Below are 17,680 nucleotides of genomic sequence, written 5' to 3'. Positions count from 1 at the left end.
GACACGGGGATGGGGACAGGGACAGAGGGACAGGGATGGGGACAGGGACAGGGACAGGGACAGGGACAGAGGGACAGGGACAGGGACAGAGGGACAGGGACGGGGATGGAGACAGGGACAGGGACACGGGGATGGGGATGGGGACAGAGACAGAGGGACAGGGATGGGGTCAGGGACAGGGAAACGGGGATGGGGACAGGGACAGAGGGACAGGGACAGGGACAGGGACAGGGACAGGGACAGGGACAGGGAGAGAGGGACAGGGACAGAGGGACAGGGACAGGGAAACGGGGATGGGGACAGGGACAGGGACAGAGGGACAGGGACAGGGACAGGGACAGGGATGGGGACAGGGACAGGGACAGAGGGATGGGGACAGGGACAAGGACAGAGGGACAGGGACAGAGAGACAGGGATGGGGACAGGGACGGAGACACAGGGATGGGGACAGGGACAGGGACAGAGGGACAGGGATGGGGACAGAGGGACAGGGATGGGGACAGGGACAGGGACACGGATGGGGATGGGGACAGGGACGGGGATGGAGATAGGGACAGGGAAACGGGGATGGGGACAGGGACAAGGACAGAGGGACAGGGATGGGGACAGGGACTGGGACAGGGACGGGGACACAGGGATGGGGACAGGGACAGGGACAGGGACAGAGGGACAGGGACAGGGACATGGATGGGGACAGGGACACGGGGACAGGGACAGAGGGACAGGGATGGGGACAGGGACACAGTGACAGTGACACAGACAGTGACACAGTGACAGTGACGGTGACACAGACAGTGACACAGACAGTGACAGGCCGGCACTCACGGCCATCAGCCGCGCGTTGAAGCCGCCGTTCAGCCGCTCGTTGCCGCGGTCCGAGCCCGCCATGTCGCGGCGCAGCGCGGCCGCCGCGCGCACCACGCCCCCTCTGGCCGAGGAGAGGCACTGCAGCGAGAGGCCGCGCGCCTGCGGGCGGCGGGGGCTGCACTGGGTGGACTGGGATGGACTGGGAATACTGGGATGGACTGGGGTGGACTGGGATGGACTGGGGTGGACTGGGGTGGACTGGGAATACTGGGAATACTGGGAATACTGGGAATACTGGGATGGACTGGGATGGACTGGGTGGACTGGGGTGGACTGGGATGGACTGGGAATACTGGGGTGGACTGGGATGGACTGGGGTGGACTGGGAATACTGGGCTGGACTAGGTGGACTGGGATGGACTGGGGTGGACTGGGGTGGACTGGGGTGGACTGGGAATACTGGGTGGACAGGGATGGACTGGGTGGACTGGGGTGGACTGGGTGTACTGGGATGGACTGGGATGGACTGGGATGGACTGGGTGTACTGGGATGGACTGGGATGGACTGGGATGGACTGGGATGGACTGGGAATACTGGGGTGGACTGGGATGGACTGGGATGGACTGGGAATACTGGGGTGGACTGGGTGTACTGGGATGGACTGGGATGGACTGGGAATACTGGGGTGGACTGGGGTGGACTGGGATGGACTGGGATGGACTGGGGTGGACTGGGATGGACTGGGGTGGACTGGGGTGGACTGGGATGGACTGGGATGGACTGGGTGTACTGGGATGGACTGGGGTGGACTGGGAATACTGGGGTGGACTGGGGTGGACTGGGATGGACTGGGAATACTGGGTGGACAGGGATGGACTGGGTGGACTGGGGTGGACTGGGATGGACTGGGTGTACTGGGATGGACTGGGGTGGACTGGGGTGGACTGGGATGTACTGGGGTGTACTGCGTATACTGGTTATACTGGGGTGTACTGGGAATACTGGGGTGGACTGTGTGTACTGGGGTGGACTGGGTGGACTGGGATGTACGGGTTATACTGGGATGTACTGGGATATACTGGGGTGTACTGGGATGGACTGGGTATACTGGGTATACTGGGGTGGACTGGGATGTACTGGGGTGGACTGGGTATACTGGGTTATACTGGTTATACTGTGGTGTACTGGGATGTACTGGGGTGTACAGCTTATACTGGGATGTACTGGGTGGACTGGGTATACTGGGATGGACTGGTTATACTGGGATGGACTGGGTATACTGGGATGGACTGGGTATACTGGGATGGACTGGTTATACTGGGATGGACTGGGTTATACTGAGTTATACTGGGGCAGGCTGGGTTATACTGGGGCAGACTGGGATGTATTGGGTTATACTGGGTTGTACTAGGATATACTGGGATATACTGGGATATACTGGGTTATACTGGGTTGTACTGGTCCATACTGCTGTATACTGGTTCCATACTGGTTTATACTGCTCTATACTGGTTTATACTGGTTTGTACTGGTTTGTACTGGTCTGCGCTCACCTGCAGCGGGGCCAGCTGCCTGACCAGCGCGTCGCCGAGCGCGCCGGGGCCCAGAAACCCCAGTGCCCCCTGGTCCCATACTGGTCCCATACTGCTCTATACTGGTTTATACTGCTCTATACTGGTTCCATACTGGTTTATACTGGTTTTTACTGGTTTATACTGGTTTGTACTGGTCTGCACTCACCTGCAGCGGGGCCAGCTGCCTGACCAGCGCGTCGCCGAGCGCGCCGGGGTCCAGCGGCAGCCGGGGCTCGTGGGCCAGGCGCAGCAGCAGCTGCACGGCCACCGCGGCCGCGGCCGTGGCCACCGCGGGCAGCCGCCCCCGCAGCCGCTCCCCGAGGCGCCGCAGCGTGTCCTCGCGGGTCCCCAGCGCCGCGCCCGAGCCGCCCCCCGCCACCTGCGGGGACAGGGGGATTGGGGACAGCGGGGGGACAGCGGGGACAGCGGGGGGATTGGGGACATGGGGACACTGAGGGGACAGCGGGGGGATTGGGGACATTGGGGGGATTGGGGGGATTGGGGACATGGGGACAGGGGGACATGGGGACAGCGGGGGGACAGCGGGGGGATTGGGGACATGGGGGGGATTGGGGGGATTGGGGGGATTGGGGGGATTGGGGACATTGGGGAGATTGGGGGGATTGGGGACATGGGGACACTGAGGGGACAGCGGGGACAGCGGGGACAGCGGGGGGATTGGGGGGATTGGGGACAGGGGGACAGGGGGACATTGGGGACATGGGGACACTGAGGTGACAGCGGGGACAGCGGGGACACCGGGGGGATTGGGGGAATTGGGGGGATTGGGGGGATTGGGGGGATTGGGGACATGGGGACAGGGGGACATTGGGGGGATTGGGGACATTGGGGGGATTGGGGGGATTGGGGGATTGGGGACATGGGGACATTGGGGGGATTGGGGGGATTGGGGGATTGGGGACATGGGGACATCATTTGGGACATTGGGGACATGGGGACACCGGGGGGACATTGGGGACAGCGGGGGGATTGGGGGGATTGGGGACATTGGGGACATTGGGGACATTTTGGGGGCATTGGGGACATTGGGAACATTCGGGGACATTGGGACACCAGGGGGACATTGGGGACATTGGGGGATGTTGGAGGGATTGGGGACATTGGGGACGTTGGGGACATTTTGAGGACATTGAGGAGATTGGGGGGATTGGGAGGATTTGGGACATTTTTGGGGACATTTTGGGGACACTTTTGATGACACTTCTGGGGACACTTTTAGGGACACTTTTAGGGACCTTGGGGACACTTTTGGGGACATTGGGGACATTTTGGGGACACTTTTGGGACATTTTGGGGACATTTTTGATGACACTTCTGGGGACACTTTTAGGGACACTTTTAGGGACCTTGGGGACAATGGGGACATGGGGACATTTTGGGGACATTGAGGGGATTGGGGGATTGGGGGAATTTGGGACAATTTTAAGATCACTTTTGGGGACATTGGGGACATTTTGGTGACATTTTTGGGGACATTTTGGGGTCACTTTTGGGACATTTTGGGGACAACATTGCGGACACTTTGAGGTCACTTTTGGGGATATTTTGGGGACATTTTGGGGACATTTTTGGGACATTTTGGGGACATTGGGGTGGCACCTCATCGAAGCTGAACTCCAGGGCCGGGACGCCGGCGGCCGCCGTGAAGGGGAAGGCGCCGCCCTCGGGGGAGAGCGGCCGGACCCTGCGGGGGACGGGGGGACAGGGGGGGACAGGTGTGCCCAGGTGTTCCAGGTGTGCCCAGGTGTGCCCAGGTGTGCCCAGGTGTGCCCAGGTGTTCCAGGTGTGCCCAGGTGTGCCCAGGTGTGCCCAGGTGTGCCCAGGTGTTCCAGGTGTGCCCAGGTGTGCCCAGGTGTGCCCAGGTGTGCCCCCAGGTGTTCCAGGTGTGCCCAGGTGTGCCCAGGTGTGCCCAGGTGTGCCCCCAGGTGTTCCAGGTGTGCCCAGGTGTCCCCAGGTGTGCCCAGGTGTGCCCAGGTGTGCCCCCAGGTGTGCCCCCAGGTGTTCCAGGTGTGCCCAGGTGTGCCCAGGTGTGCCCAGGTGTGCCCCCAGGTGTGCCCAGGTGTCCCCAGGTGTTCCAGGTGTGCCCAGGTGTGCCCCCAGGTGTTCCAGGTGTACCCAGGTGTCCCCAGGTGTGCCCAGGTGTCCCCAGGTGTGCCCAGGTGTGCCCCCAGGTGTTCCAGGTGTGCCCAGGTGTCCCCAGGTGTGCCCAGGTGTGCCCCCAGGTGTTCCAGGTGTGCCCAGGTGTGCCCCCAGGTGTATTTTCGGTGCCCCCAGGTGTGCCCAGGTGTGTCCCAGGTGTATTTCGGGTGCCCCCAGGTGTATTCTGGGTGCCCCAGGTGTATTTTGGGTGCCCCAGGTATATTTCGGTTGCCCCAGGTGTATTTTGGGTGCCCTCAGGTATATTTTGGGTGCCGCCCGGTGTATTTCGGGTGCCCCCAGGTGTATTTCGGGTGCCCCCAGGTGTATTCTGGGTGCCCCAGGTGTATTCTGGGTGCCCTCAGGTATATTTTGGGTGCCCCCAGGTGTATTTTGGTTGCCCCAGGTGTATTCTGGGTGCCCCCAGGTGTGCCCAGGTGTATTTTGGGTGTCCCCAGGTGTATTTTGGGTGCCCTCAGGTATATTTCGGGTGCCCCCAGGTGTATTTCGGGTGCCCCCCGGTGTATTTCGGGTGCCCCAGGTGTATTTCGGGTGTCCCCAGGTATATTTTGGGCGCCCCAGGTATATTTTGGGTGCCCCAGGTGTATTTCGGGTGCCCCCCACTCACAGGTCGCTCTCCCAGCCCCTCCCCGGCCGCCTCAGCTGCTCCAGGAGGCTCTTCCCGCCCTCGTTCGGGCTCTCCACCTGCAATTTTTGGGGTGGGGGGGTGTGATACCTGTCCCCTCCCCCCCCCGGCCCCTCCCCCACCCCCCGGCCCCTCCCCCACCCCCCTTTCCCCTCCCCCACCTGCTCCAGCGCGCTCTCCACCAGGGTCCCCAGGGTGGGGCTGGCCCGGACCACCAAGCGATCGGCGCCTGCGCGGTGGGGGAGGGGTCAGGGGGTGGGGGAGGGGTCAGGGGGTGGGGGAGGGGCCGGGGGAGGGGGAGGGGCCGGGGGGGGAGGGGCGCACCCAGCACGGCCCGGTCCAGGCTGATGTAGGCGGCGACTTTGGTGTGCAGCAGGCCGGGGTAGCCCTGGGGGAGGGGTCACGGCGGGGTCACGGCGGGGTCACGGGGTCACGGCGGGGTCACGGGGGGGGTCACGGGGTCACCTCCAGCCACTCGGTGGCCCCCAGGTGTCCGAACTCGCCCCCGTCCCAGCTGGCGAAGAGAAGGGTCCGGCGGAGGCGGAAACCTGGGGGGGGGGCGACCCCCGAGTGAGGGAGACCCCCGAGGTGGGGGAGACCCCGAAATGAGGAGGAACCGCCCCAAAAATGAGAAAAATGAGGGGACCACCCCCCCAAAAAATGGGTGGAATCCGAGCAATGCAAGGACAGCCCCTCCCCCCCCACGGCCCCTCCCCCACCCTCTGAGCCCCCCCCCCAATTTGGCTCCAAACCCCAAATTTCCCCCCTCCCCAAATGGTGACCGCCCACCCGGCCACGCCCCGGTTTGCGCCTCCCCCACCCTCAGAATCCCTCCCGAAATTTGGGTCAAAACCCCAAATTCCCCCAATTTCAGCCCCTCCCCAAACTGGGCCACGCCCCCTCACCCTCCCGGCCACGCCCCCTCACCCTCCCGGCCACGCCCCCGGCCACGCCCCCTCACCCTCCCGGCCAATGGCGGCGAAGAACCGCGCGAGCTCCAGCAGGAGGGCGGTGCCCACGCCCGAGGCCGCCGCCCCCGGCCCCAGCGAATCGCGTTGCGCCCCCACGATGACGTAACAGTCTGGGCGGGGCCGGCGTCAGCGGGGCCACGCCCCCTCCCGCCCATTGGCCACGCCCCATTGGTCACGCCCCCTCCCGCCCCATTGGCCACGCCCCCTCCCGCCCATTGGCCACGCCCCCTCCCGCCCCATTGGTCACGCCCCATTGGCCACGCCCCCTCCTGCCCCATTGGCCCCTTTAACCCCTTAGCCCCGCCCCTTTAACCCCTTAGCCCCACCCCTTTAACCCCCTCCTCACCAGGCTCCAGCCGCCCACTTTAACCCCGCCCACTTTAGCCCCTTTAGCCCCGCCCTTTTAACCCCTTTAACCCCTTGGCCCCGCCCCTTTAACCCCTTTAGCCCCGCCCCTTTAACCCCTTGGCCCCGCCCCTTTAACCCCTTTAGCCCCGCCCCTTTAACCCCTCTGGCCCCGCCCCTTTAACCCATTAGCCCCGCCCATTAACCCCTTTAGCCCCGCCCATTAACCCCCTTTAGCCCCGCCCATTAACCCCCTTAGCCCCGCCCCTTTAACCCCTTTAACCCCGCCCATTAACCCCTTTAGCCCCGCCCCTTTAACCCTTTAGCCCCGCCCTTTAACCCATTTAGCCCCGCCCCTTTAACCCATTTAGCCCCGCCCCTTTAACCCCTCAGGCCCCGCCCATTAACCCCTTTAGCCCCGCCCCTTTAACCATCTTAGCCCCGCCCATTAACCCCCTTAGCCCCGCCCCTTTAACCCTCTTAGCCCCGCCTCTTTAACCCCTTTAGCCCCGCCCATTAACCCCTTAAGCCCCGCCCATTAACCCCTTTAGCCCCGCCCCTTTAACCCCTTTAGCCCCGCCCCTTTAACCATTTAGCCCCGCCCTTTAACCCCTTTAGCCCCGCCCCTTTACCCCCTTTAGCCCCGCCCATTAACCCCTTTAACCCCGCCCATTAACCCCTTTAGCCCCGCCCATTAACCCCTCAGCCCCCGCCCATTAACCCCCTTTAGCCCCGCCCATTAACCCCTCAGGCCCCGTCCCTTTAACCCCTTTAGCCCCGCCCATTTAACCCTTTAGCCCCGCCCATTAACCCCTTTAGCCCCGCCCATTAACCCCTTTAGCCCCGCCCCTTTAACCCCTCAGGCCCCGCCCATTAACCCCTCAGGCCCCGCCCATTAACCCCCTCCTCACCGGGCTCCAGCCGCCCCCGCAGCGCCCCGAAGACGCTGGTGAGGGTCCCGGGGCGCGTCCCCCCCCCCACGCGCAGCCGCAGCCGCCGCCCCCCGGGCGGGGCCGGAACCGGAGGGACCCCCCCGGGACCCCCCAGTGCGGGGGGGCGCGGGGGGCGCCCAGGGCCCTGCAACGGGGGGGGTGAGACCCCCGGGTCCCGAATTGGGGAGGGGGTGGTGGGATTGGGACCCCCGGGATCCCGAATTGGGGACGGGGTGAGACCCCCGGGGTCCCGAATGGGGGAGGGGGAGGGGGTGAGACCCCCGGGATCCCGAATTGGGGAGGGGGTGAGACCCCCGGGATCCCGAATTGGGGAGGGGGGAGGGGGTGAGACCCCCGGGATCCCGAATTGGGGAGGGGGGAGGTGGGATTGGGACCCCCGGGGTCCCGAATTGGGGAGGGGGGAGGGGGTGAGACCCCCGGGATCCCGAATTGGGGAGGGGGAGGTGGGATTGGGACCCCCGGGGTCCCGAATTGGGGAGGGGGGAGGGGGTGAGACCCCCGGGGTCCTGAATTGGGGAGGGGGAGGGGGTGAGACCCCCGGGATCCCGAATTGGGGAGGGCGTGAGACCCCCGGGGTCCCGAATTGGGGAGGGGGGAGGGGGTGAGACCCCCGGGATCCCGAATTGGGGAGGGGGGAGAGGGTGAGACCCCCGGGGTCCCGAATTGGGGAGGGGGAGGGGGTGAGACCCCCGGGATCCCGAATTGGGGAGGGGGAGAGACCCCCGGGGTCCCGAATTGGGGAGGGGGGAGGGGGTGAGACCCCCGGGGTCCCGAATTGGGGAGGGGGGAGGGGGAGAGACCCCCGGGTCCCGAATTGGGGAGGGGGTGAGACCCCGGGGTCCCGAATTGGGGAGGGGGAGGGGGGAGGGGGGGTTTGGGACCCCAAATTTGGGTCAGGGTCCCTCCATTGGGGTCGGGGTCAGGTTTTGGGGAGGGGTCCCAGGTTGATTTTGGGGTGGGGGTCTCAGGCAGATTTTTGGGGGTCCCAGGTGAATCTGGGGAGGGATCCCAGGTGAATTTGGGGAGGGGTCCCAGGGTGATTTGGGGTCCCAGGTGAATTTGGGTTCCCGGGTGAATTTGGGGGGGTCCCGGTGAATTTGGGGAGGGGTCCCAGGATGAATTTAGGGTTCCCAGATGAATTTGGGGAGGGGTCCCGGGTGAATTTGGGTCACCAGGTGAATTCGGGGGTGGGTCTCGGTGAATTTGGGGAGGGGTCCCAGGGAGATTTGGGTTCCCGGGTGAATCTGGGGGGGTCCCGGGGTGAATTTGGGGAGGGGTCCCAGGTGATTTGGGTTCCCGGGTGAATCTGGGGGGGTCCCGGTGAATTTGGGGAGGGGTCCCAGATGAATTTGGGTTCCCGGGTGAATTTGGGGTTCCCGGGTGAATTCGGGGGGGGTCCCGGGTGAATCTGGGGGGGTCCCGGTGAATTTGGGGAGGGGTCCCAGGGGGATTTGGGGTTCCCGGTGAATTTGGGGAGGGGTCCCAGGTGATTTGGGTTCCCGGGTGAATTTGGGGAGGGGTCCCAGGTGAATTTGCGTCACCAGGTGAATTCGGGGGGGGTCCCGGGTGAATCTGGGGGGGTCCCGGTGAATTTGGGGAGGGGTCCCAGGGGGATTTGGGGTTCCCGGTGAATTTGGGGAGGGGTCCCAGGATGAATTCGGGGTTCCCAGGTGAATCTGGGGGTGTCCTGGGGTGAATTTGGGGAGGGGTCCCAGGTGATTTGGGTTCCCGGGTGAATCTGGGGGGGTCCCGGTGAATTTGGGGAGGGGTCCCAGGGGGATTTGGGGTTCCCGGTGAATTTGGGGAGGGGTCCCAGGTGATTTGAGTTCCCGGGTGAATTTGGGGAGGGGTCCCAGGGGGATTTGGGGTTCCCGGTGAATTTGGGGAGGGGTCTCGCACCGGAGCAGCCTCGCCGCCGTGGCCGCGCTCACCGGGTGCGCCGGGATCGGGGGGACCCCCGGGGGGGCCCGGGGGGGGCGCGGCCGCCCAGGGAGGGGAACCCCCGGCTGAAGGGGTCCCCGGGGCCGTCCTGCAGCTGGGGGGGCGTGAGACCCCTCCCCAAATTACCCCGACCCCCCCAAAATCCCCCCGGGTCCCCGGGGCCGTCCTGCAGCTGGGGGGGCGTGAGACCCCTCCCCAAATTACCCCGAACGCCCCCAAAATCCCCCCGGGTCCCCGGGGCCGTCCTGCAGCTGGGGGGGCGTGAGACCCCTCCCCAAATTACCCCGAACCCCCCCAAAATCCCCCCGGGTCCCCGGGGCCGTCCTGCAGCTGGGGGGGCGTGAGACCCCTCCCCAAATTACCCCGAGCCCCCCCAAAATCCCCCCGGGTCCCCGGGGCCGTCCTGCAGCTGGGGGGGCGTGAGACCCCTCCCCAAATTACCCCGAGCCCCCCCAAAATCCCCCCAGGATCCCCCCAGCCCCTCCCGGGACCCCCCAAATCCCCCCAAAATCCCCCCCGGGACCCCCCAAATCCCCCCCAGGACTCCCCAGGACCCCCCAAATCCCCCCCAAACCCCCCGGGACCCCCCAGGACCCCCCAAATCCCCCAAAATCCCCCCGGGAACTCTCCAGGACCCCCCAAATCCCCCCAAAATCTCCCCCCGGGACCCCCCAGGACCCCCCAAATCCCCCAAAATCCCCCCGGGACTCCCCAGGACCCCCCAAATCTCCCCCAGCTCCCCCCAGCCCCCCCGGGACCCCCCAAATCCCCCCAGGACTCCCCAGGACCCCCAAATCCCCCCAAAATCCCCCCAGGACTCCCCAGGACCCCCCAAACTCCCCAAAATCCCCTCCGGGACCCCCCAAATCCCCCCAAAATCCCCCCAGGACCTCCCAGGACCCCCCAAATCCCCCAAAATCCCCCCAGCTCCCCCCGGGACCCCCCAAATCCCCCCCAGGACTCCCCAGGACCCCCCAAATCCCCCCCAAACCCCCCGGACCCCCAGGACCCCCCAAATCCCCCAAAATCCCCCCGGGAACTCTCCAGGACCCCCCAAATCCCCCCAAAATCTCCCCAGGACTCCCCAGGACTCCCCAGGACCCTCAAATCCCCCCAAAATCCCCCCAGCTCCCCCCGGGACCCCCCAAATCCCCCCAGGACCCCCCAAATCCCCCCCAAATCCCCCCCGGGACCCCCCAAATCCCCCAAAATCCCCCCCGGGACCCCCCAGGACCCCCCAAATCCCCCCAAAATCCCCCCCAGCTCCCCCCGGGACCCCCAAATCCCCCAGGACCCCCCAGGGACCCCCCAAATCCCCCCCAGACCCCCGGGACTCCCCAGGACCCCCCAAATCCCCCCCAGGACCCCCCAGGACCCCCCAAATCCCCCCCAGGACTCCCCAGGACCCCTAAGATCCCCCAAATCCCCCAAAATTCCCCCAAATCCCCCCGGGACCCCCCAAATCCCCCCAAAATCCCCCCCAGGACTCCCTGGGACCCCCCGGGACCCCCCAAACCCCCCCAAAATCCCCCCAAAATCCCCCCCAGCTCCCCCCGGGACCCCCAAATCCCCCCAAAATCCCCCCCAGGACTCCCTGGGACCCCCGGGACCCCACTCACGCTGACGGTCACGGCCGTGCTCCCGCCCAGGCCGGGGCCGCCGCCGGGCCCGGCGCTGTCCCGGGGCTCGGGGAACAGCAGGAGCCCCGCGGCCCCGCGGCCGCCGCCGCCGCCAGCTGGGGACCCCCCCCCAAAATATGGGGCGAGGGACCCCCACCCAAAATATGGGGCGAGGGACCCCCGCCCGAAATATGGGGGGCCAGCGACCCCCACCCAAAATATGGGGGGCGAGGGACCCCCACCCAAAATATGGGGGCGAGGGACCCCCACCCAAAATATGGGGGGCGAGGGACCCCCCCACCCAAAATATGGGGGCGAGGGACCCCCCCACCCAAAATATGGGGGCGAGGGACCCCCCCACCCAAAATATGGGGGGCGAGGGACCCCCACCCGAAATATGGGGGCGAGGGACCCCCACCCAAAATTTGGGGGGCGAGGGACCCCCCCACCCAAAATATGGGGGGCGAGGGACCCCCACCCAAAATATGGGGGGCGAGGGACCCCCCCACCCAAAATATGGGGGCGAGGAAACCCCACCCAAAATATGGGGGGCGAGGGACACCCCCCACCCAAAATCGGGGGGGCCAGGGACCCCCACTCAAAATCGGGGGGGCCAGGGACCCCCACTCAAAATCTGGGGGGCGAGGGACCCCCCCACCCAAAATATGGGGGGCGAGGGATCCCCCCACCCAAAATCTGGGGGGCCAGCGACCCCCCACACCCAAAATTTGGGGGGTCCACGGACCCTCCCCCTCCCCAGTTCTGGGGTCTCCCAGCCCCATTTTTGGGTTCCCAGACCCATTTTTGGTGTTTCTCTCCCCATTTCCGGGGGTCTCTCCCCATTCCCGGGGGTCTCTCCCATTTCCGGGGGTCTCTCACCTTCTCGGCCGGGGTCCCCCTGCCCATCCTGACCAGCACCAGGTTCCCCCAGACCCATTTTGGGTTCCCAATCCCATTTTTTGGGTTCCCAATCCCACTTTTGGTGTTTCTAACCCCATTTTTGGGGTTCCCAGCCCCATTTTTGGTGTTTCTCTCCCCATTCCCGGGGGTCTCTCACCTTCTCGGCCGGGGTCCCCCTGCCCATCCTGACCAGCAGCAGGTTCCCGGCCGGCGCCGCCCCCCGCGCCCGCAGCCGCGCCAGGTCCTGGGGGCGCCCGTAGTGCCCGAACACCAACCCGCCCTGGGCCCGGGGCAAAGGTCAGGGGTCAGGGTCGGGGTCAGGGGTCGGGGTCAGGGGTCAGGGGTCGGGGTCAGGGGTCAGGGGTCAGGGGTCGCGCTGACCGTGGCCGTGCCGGGGGCGCTCCAGGCGCAGAAAGCGTCGGGGTCCAGCGGGAGGCGCTGCAGCTCCTCCCCCCCCGGCCCCACCCAGCTCAGGGTCACCTCCCCCCTGGGGTCACAGGTCAGAGGTCAAAGGTCAGCTCCTTCCCCCAGCCCCACCCAGCTCAGGGTCACCTCCCCTGGGGTCAGAGGTCAAAGGTCAGCTCCTCCCCCGGCCCCACCCAGCTCAGGGTCACCTCCCCCCTGGGGTCAGAGGTCAAAGGTCAAAGGTCACGTCCTCCCCTTCCCCCGCCCCGCCCAGCTCAGGGTCACCTCCCCCTGGGGTCAGAGGTCAAAGGTCAAAGGTCACCTCCTCCCCTTCCCCCGGCCCCACCCAGCTCAGGGTCACCTCCCCCCTGGGGTCAGAGGTCAGAGGTCAAAGGTCAGCTCCTCCCCTTCCCCCAGCCCCGCCCAGCTCAGGGTCACCTCCCCCTGGGGTCAGAGGTCAAAGGTCAAAGGTCAGCTCCTCCCCTTCCCCCGGCCCCACCCAGCTCAGGGTCACCTCCCCCCTGGGGTCAGAGGTCAAAGGTCAAAGGTCAGATCCTCCCCTTCCCCCGGCCCCACCCAGCTCAGGGTCACCTCCCCCCTGGGGTCACAGGTCAGAGGTCAAAGGTCAGCTCCTCCCCTTCCCCCTGGCCCCACCCAGCTCAGGGTCACCTCCCCCCTGGGGTCAGAGGTCAGGGGTCAGCCCCGATCCGCTCTGACCCCCCAATGACCCCCAAGGACCTTTGACCTTTAGTGACCCCTCCCGATGGACCCCTCCCCCACCCCTGTGACCCCCCCATGGTGACCCCGCGGTGACCCCGCGGTGACCCCGCGGTGACCCCCCGTGACCCCCCGTGACCCCGTTACCTGACCGGGAGGGGGAGGGGCTGGGGGCGGCTCCAGGCCCGGCTCAGCCCCGCCCCCCCCAGGGCGCTGAGCACCGATTGGGCGAGAGCCCGGCCCCGCCCCGACCCCGCCCCGTGCGGCCCCGCGCTGACCTCCCTGCGCCGGGGTCAGGGGTCAGGGGTCAGTGGGGTCAGGGGTCAGGGGGGTCAGGGGTCAGGGGGGTCAGGGGTCAGTGGGGTCAGGGGTCAGGGGTCAGGGGGGTCAGGGGTCGATCACAGTTGGTGGGGGTCAGGGGTCAGGGGTCGGGGGTCAGTGGGGTCAGGGGTCAGGGGGGTCAGGGGTCAGTGGGGTCAGGGGTCAGGGGTCAGGGGTCACTCACCGGACCCAGGCCTCCACCCGCTCCGCCCACAGGTGGTCAGTGGGGTCAGGGGTCAGGGGTCACTCGTGGTCAGTGGGGTCAGGGATCACAGGGGTCACAGGGGTCAGGGGTCACTCGCGGTCAGTGGGGTCAGGGATCACAGGGGTCACAGGGGTCAGGGGTCACTCGCGGTCAGTGGGGTCAGGGATCACAGGGGTCACAGGGGTCAGGGGTCACTCGCGGTCAGTGGGGTCAGGGATCACAGGGGTCACAGGGGTCAGGGGTCACTCGTGGTCAGTGGGGTCAGGGGTCACAGGGGTCAGGGGTCACAGGGGTCAGGGGTCACAGGGGTCAGGGGTCAGGGGTCACTCACCGGACCCAGGCCTCCACCCGCTCCACCTGCAGGTGGCGCCGCAGCAGCTCCGGCAGGCGGGGCCGGGGGGGCGTGGCCTCGGCGCCGGCCCCGCCCCAAACCGCGTCGGGGGCGGAGCCTCCGGGCAGAGGCCCCGCCCCCCCGGCCCCGCCCCCGCACGGGGCGCGGCCAATCCCGGCCAGCAGCAGCCCTGGGGGCGGGGCCAGGGGGCGTGGTCAGGGGGGCGTGGTCAGAGGGGGCGTGGTCATATGGGCGTGGTCAGATTGGCGGGCCAGAGGGGGCGTGGTCAGAGGGGCGGGGCCTGAGGGGCGGGGCCTGAGGGGCGGTGCCAGATTGGCGGGATCAGAGGGGCGTGGTCAGAGGGGGCGTGGTCAGATGGGCGGGGAAAGGGGCGTGGTCATAAGGGGCGGGAAAGGGGGCGTGGTCAGAGGGGGCGGGGCCAGATTGGCGGGGTCAGAGGGGCGGGGTCAGAGGGGGCGGAGCCAAAGGGGCGGGGCCAAATGGGCGGGAAATGGCGCCTGGTCAGAGGGGGCGTGGTCAGAGGGTGCGGGGGCAAGGGGGTGGGGTCAAATGGGCGGGGAAAGGGGCGTGGTCAGAGGGGGCGTGGTCAGATTGGAGGGGTCAGAGGGGCGGGGAAAGGGGCGTGGTCAGAGGGGGCGTGGTCAGAGGGGGCGTGGTCAGATTGGAGGGGTCAGAGGGGCGGGGAAAGGGGCGTGGTCAGAGGGGGCGTGGTCAGATGGGGCGTGGTCAGGTTGGCGGGGCCAGAGGGGCGGGGCCAGAGGGGGCGTGGTCAGAAGGGCGGGAAAAGGGGCGGGGCAGATGGGGCGGGGGCAGAGGGGGCGTGGTCAGAGGGGCGGGGTCAGAGGGGGCGGGGGCAGATTGGCGGGGCCAGAGGGGGCGGGGCCAGATGGGGCGGGGGCCAGAGGGGGCGTGGTCAGAGGGGGCGTGGCAAGGGAGGGGTCAAAGGGGCGGGGCTGGGTCACTCAGAGGTCACTTGGGGGTCACTCGGGGGTCACTCGGGGGTCAGGGGTCAGGGGTCACCTACCCAGCAGGAAGGCCGCGGCCGAGCCCAGCCCCAGCGCGGCCCAGCGGGGCAGCCGGGGGCGGGGCCGGGGGCGGGGCCGGGGGCGGGGCAGCCGCACCGTTGGCTCCGCCCCCTCTTCCTCCTCCTCCTCCTCCTCCTCCTCCTGGCGCCGCCCCTCCCCCGCCCGGGGGGGGTCCCTGTGCCGCGAGTAGGAGACGGGACCCCCCCCCCGGGGGGCTGCGGCCGCCCTCAGGGGGGGTTGGGGGATCTGGGGGGGTTTGGGGGGTCCCCAAAATCCGGGGGGGCTCCGGGGGGGGGGTCCGGACCCTCCGGGTTGGGGGGGAGGGGAGGGGGAGGGGCTTTACCCGTCCGAGGAAGCAGCGCCGGAGGAGGGGCTCCATGGCCGGGGGTCTCGGGGGTCTCGGGGGGTCTCGGGGGGCAGCTGGGGGTTCCCAGGGGTGTCCTGGGGGGCAATTGGGGGGTCCTGGGGGGGGTCCTGGGGGTCCTGGGAGGGAATTGGGGGGAGATTGGGAGGATCAGGGGGGTCTCGGTGGGTCCTGGGGGGGAATTTGGGGGTCTCGGGGTGTCCTGGGGGGGCTCAAGACGGTTCTGGGGTCCTGGGGGGGTCTCGGGGGGGAATTTGGGGGTCTCGGGGTGTCCTGGGGGGGGCTCAAGACGGTTCTGGGGTCCTGGGGGGGGTCCTGGGGGTCCTGGGAGGGAATTGGGGGGAGATTGGGAGGATCAGGGGGGTCTCAGTGGGTCCTGGGGGGGAATTTGGGGGTCTCGGGGTGTCCTGGGGGGGCCCAAAACAGTTCTGGGGTCCTGGGGGGGGTCCCGGGGACTCTCGGGGGGTCTCGGGTGGGCTCAAGAGGGTCCTGGGGGGTCCCGGGGGTTTCGGTGGGGCCGGGGGGTGCCCGGGGGGGGTCCCCAGATCCTTTCCGGGTCCCCGGGGGGCTCCGGGGGTCCCCAGGGCCGCGTTTCCCCTCCCCCCCCCCAAAATCCGGACTTTGCCCCCGGCCGGACTCTGCCCCTCCCCCACCCCAAATCCGCCTCCCCCACAACCCCCGAACCCCCCCGAGCCCCCCTGAGCCCCCCCAGAACCCCAAATTCCCCCAAAATTCCCCAAAATCCCCGGAACTCCCGAAATTGCCCCAAAAATCCGCTCCCGCTCACCCCGGCAGCTGCTCCAGGTGAGAAAAGGGGGCGGGGCTTGGGGGGCGGGGCTTGGGGAGGGGCGTGGCTTGAGGAGGGGCGGGGCTTTGGGGAGGGGGCGTGGTCAGCTGTGGCGAGAAGGGGCGTGGCTTGCGGGAAAGGGGCGTGGTCAGAGGGGCTGGGGGTATTTCGGGGGATTTTGGGGGGATTTTGGGGGGATTTTGGGGGTCCCAGTTTTGGGGGTCCCAGTTCAGGGTCCCGGGATATTTTGGGGCCCCGTTCGGGGGTCCCGGCGCAGCCGCCCGGGTTGTTTTGGGGTCCCGTTGGGGGTCCCGGGGTGTTTTGGGGGTCCCGGGATATTTTGGGGTCCATTTCGGGGGTCCAGGCGCATTGGGGGGTCCCGGGGTGCTTTGGGGTCTCTTTGGGGGTCCCGGGGTGTTTCGGGGTCCCGTTGGGGGTCCCGGGGTATTTTGGGGGTCCCGGGGTATTTTGGGGTCCCGTTGGGGGTCCCGGGGTATTCTGGGGGTCCCGGGGTATTTTGGGGTCCCGTTGGGGGTCCCGGGGCGCTTTGGGGTCCCGGTTTTGGGGGAATTCAGCCCGTTTTTGGGGTCTCATAAATACTCTCGTGTTTGCATTAAGTTACATGGGGGGGGGGCGTGGTCTCCCCTGAGTGACAGCTGTCAATCAATCACCCGCGGGGCCTGGCAGCCCAGGCTGGGGGGGATGATTGACAGCTGTCAATCACCTGCCGGCGCGTGCAACGTGCCGGGGGGAGGGGAGGGGGGAATGACGAGCGATGATTGACAGCTGTCAGCACAGCTGATTGACAGCCATCAGTGCTGATGATTGACAGCTGTCTGTGCTGGTGATCCATGATGAGTGACAGCTGTCAGTCCTGATGATCCACGATGATTGACAACTGTCAGCGTCGATGATTGACAACTGTCAGCACAGCTGATTGACAACCATCAGTGCTGATGATTGACAGCCATCAGTGCGATGATTGACAGCTGTCTGTGCTGGTGATCCAATATGAGTGACAGCTGTCAGTCCTGATGATCCACGGTGATTGACAGCTGTCAGTGCTGATGATTGACAGCTGTCTGTGCTGGTGGTCCATGATGAGTGACAGCTGTCAGTCCTGATGATCCACGGTGATTGACAACTGTCAGCGTCAATGATTGACACCTGTCAGTGCTGATGATTGACAGCCATCAGTGCTGATGATTGACAGCTGTCTGTGCTGGTGATCAATTATGAGTGACAGCTGTCAGTCCTGATGATCCACGGTGATTGACAGCTGTCAGTGCTGGTGAGCCACTGTGATTGACAGCTGATAGTGATGATGATTGACAGCTGTCAGTGCTGCTGATTGACAGCTGTCTGCGCCGTAAATTGACAGCTGTCAACACAGCTGATTGACATCCGTCAGTGCAGCTGATTGACAGCTGTCAGTGGTGGAGATCCAGCTTATGGTGATGATCATTGACAGCTGTCAGCGCCGATACTTGATGGATGATTGACAGTTTGATGTGATTGATTGACAGCTGTCGGTCAGGATGAGCCGCACCTTCCCGTGGGGATGATTGGCAGCTGTCAGCGGTGACTGAC

At 66.5% G+C, this 17,680-nt stretch overlaps 1 protein-coding gene across 1 annotated transcript; it reads right to left on the bottom strand.

Annotated features, from left to right (window-relative positions):
- Nucleotides 1-5,343: 5,343 nt before the first annotated feature.
- Nucleotides 5,344-13,116, bottom strand: LOC110483788 (transferrin receptor protein 2; the record flags this gene model as incomplete). Its single annotated transcript, XM_077789452.1, has 8 exons — nucleotides 13,100-13,116; nucleotides 12,296-12,401; nucleotides 12,072-12,194; nucleotides 7,413-7,578; nucleotides 6,147-6,266; nucleotides 5,651-5,733; nucleotides 5,510-5,573; nucleotides 5,344-5,414 (listed from the first exon to the last, which is right to left on the bottom strand). Coding segments are annotated over exons 1-8 (750 nt in total), but the record flags the coding sequence as incomplete, so codon positions are not given.
- Between the last annotated feature and the right edge of the window lie 4,564 nt (nucleotides 13,117-17,680).

The sequence above is a fragment of the Lonchura striata genome, chromosome 34 (genome assembly GCF_046129695.1).
Source record: "Lonchura striata isolate bLonStr1 chromosome 34, bLonStr1.mat, whole genome shotgun sequence".
Classification (NCBI taxonomy): Eukaryota; Metazoa; Chordata; class Aves; order Passeriformes; family Estrildidae; genus Lonchura; species Lonchura striata.
This window is presented reverse-complemented; position numbering and strand designations above follow the sequence as displayed.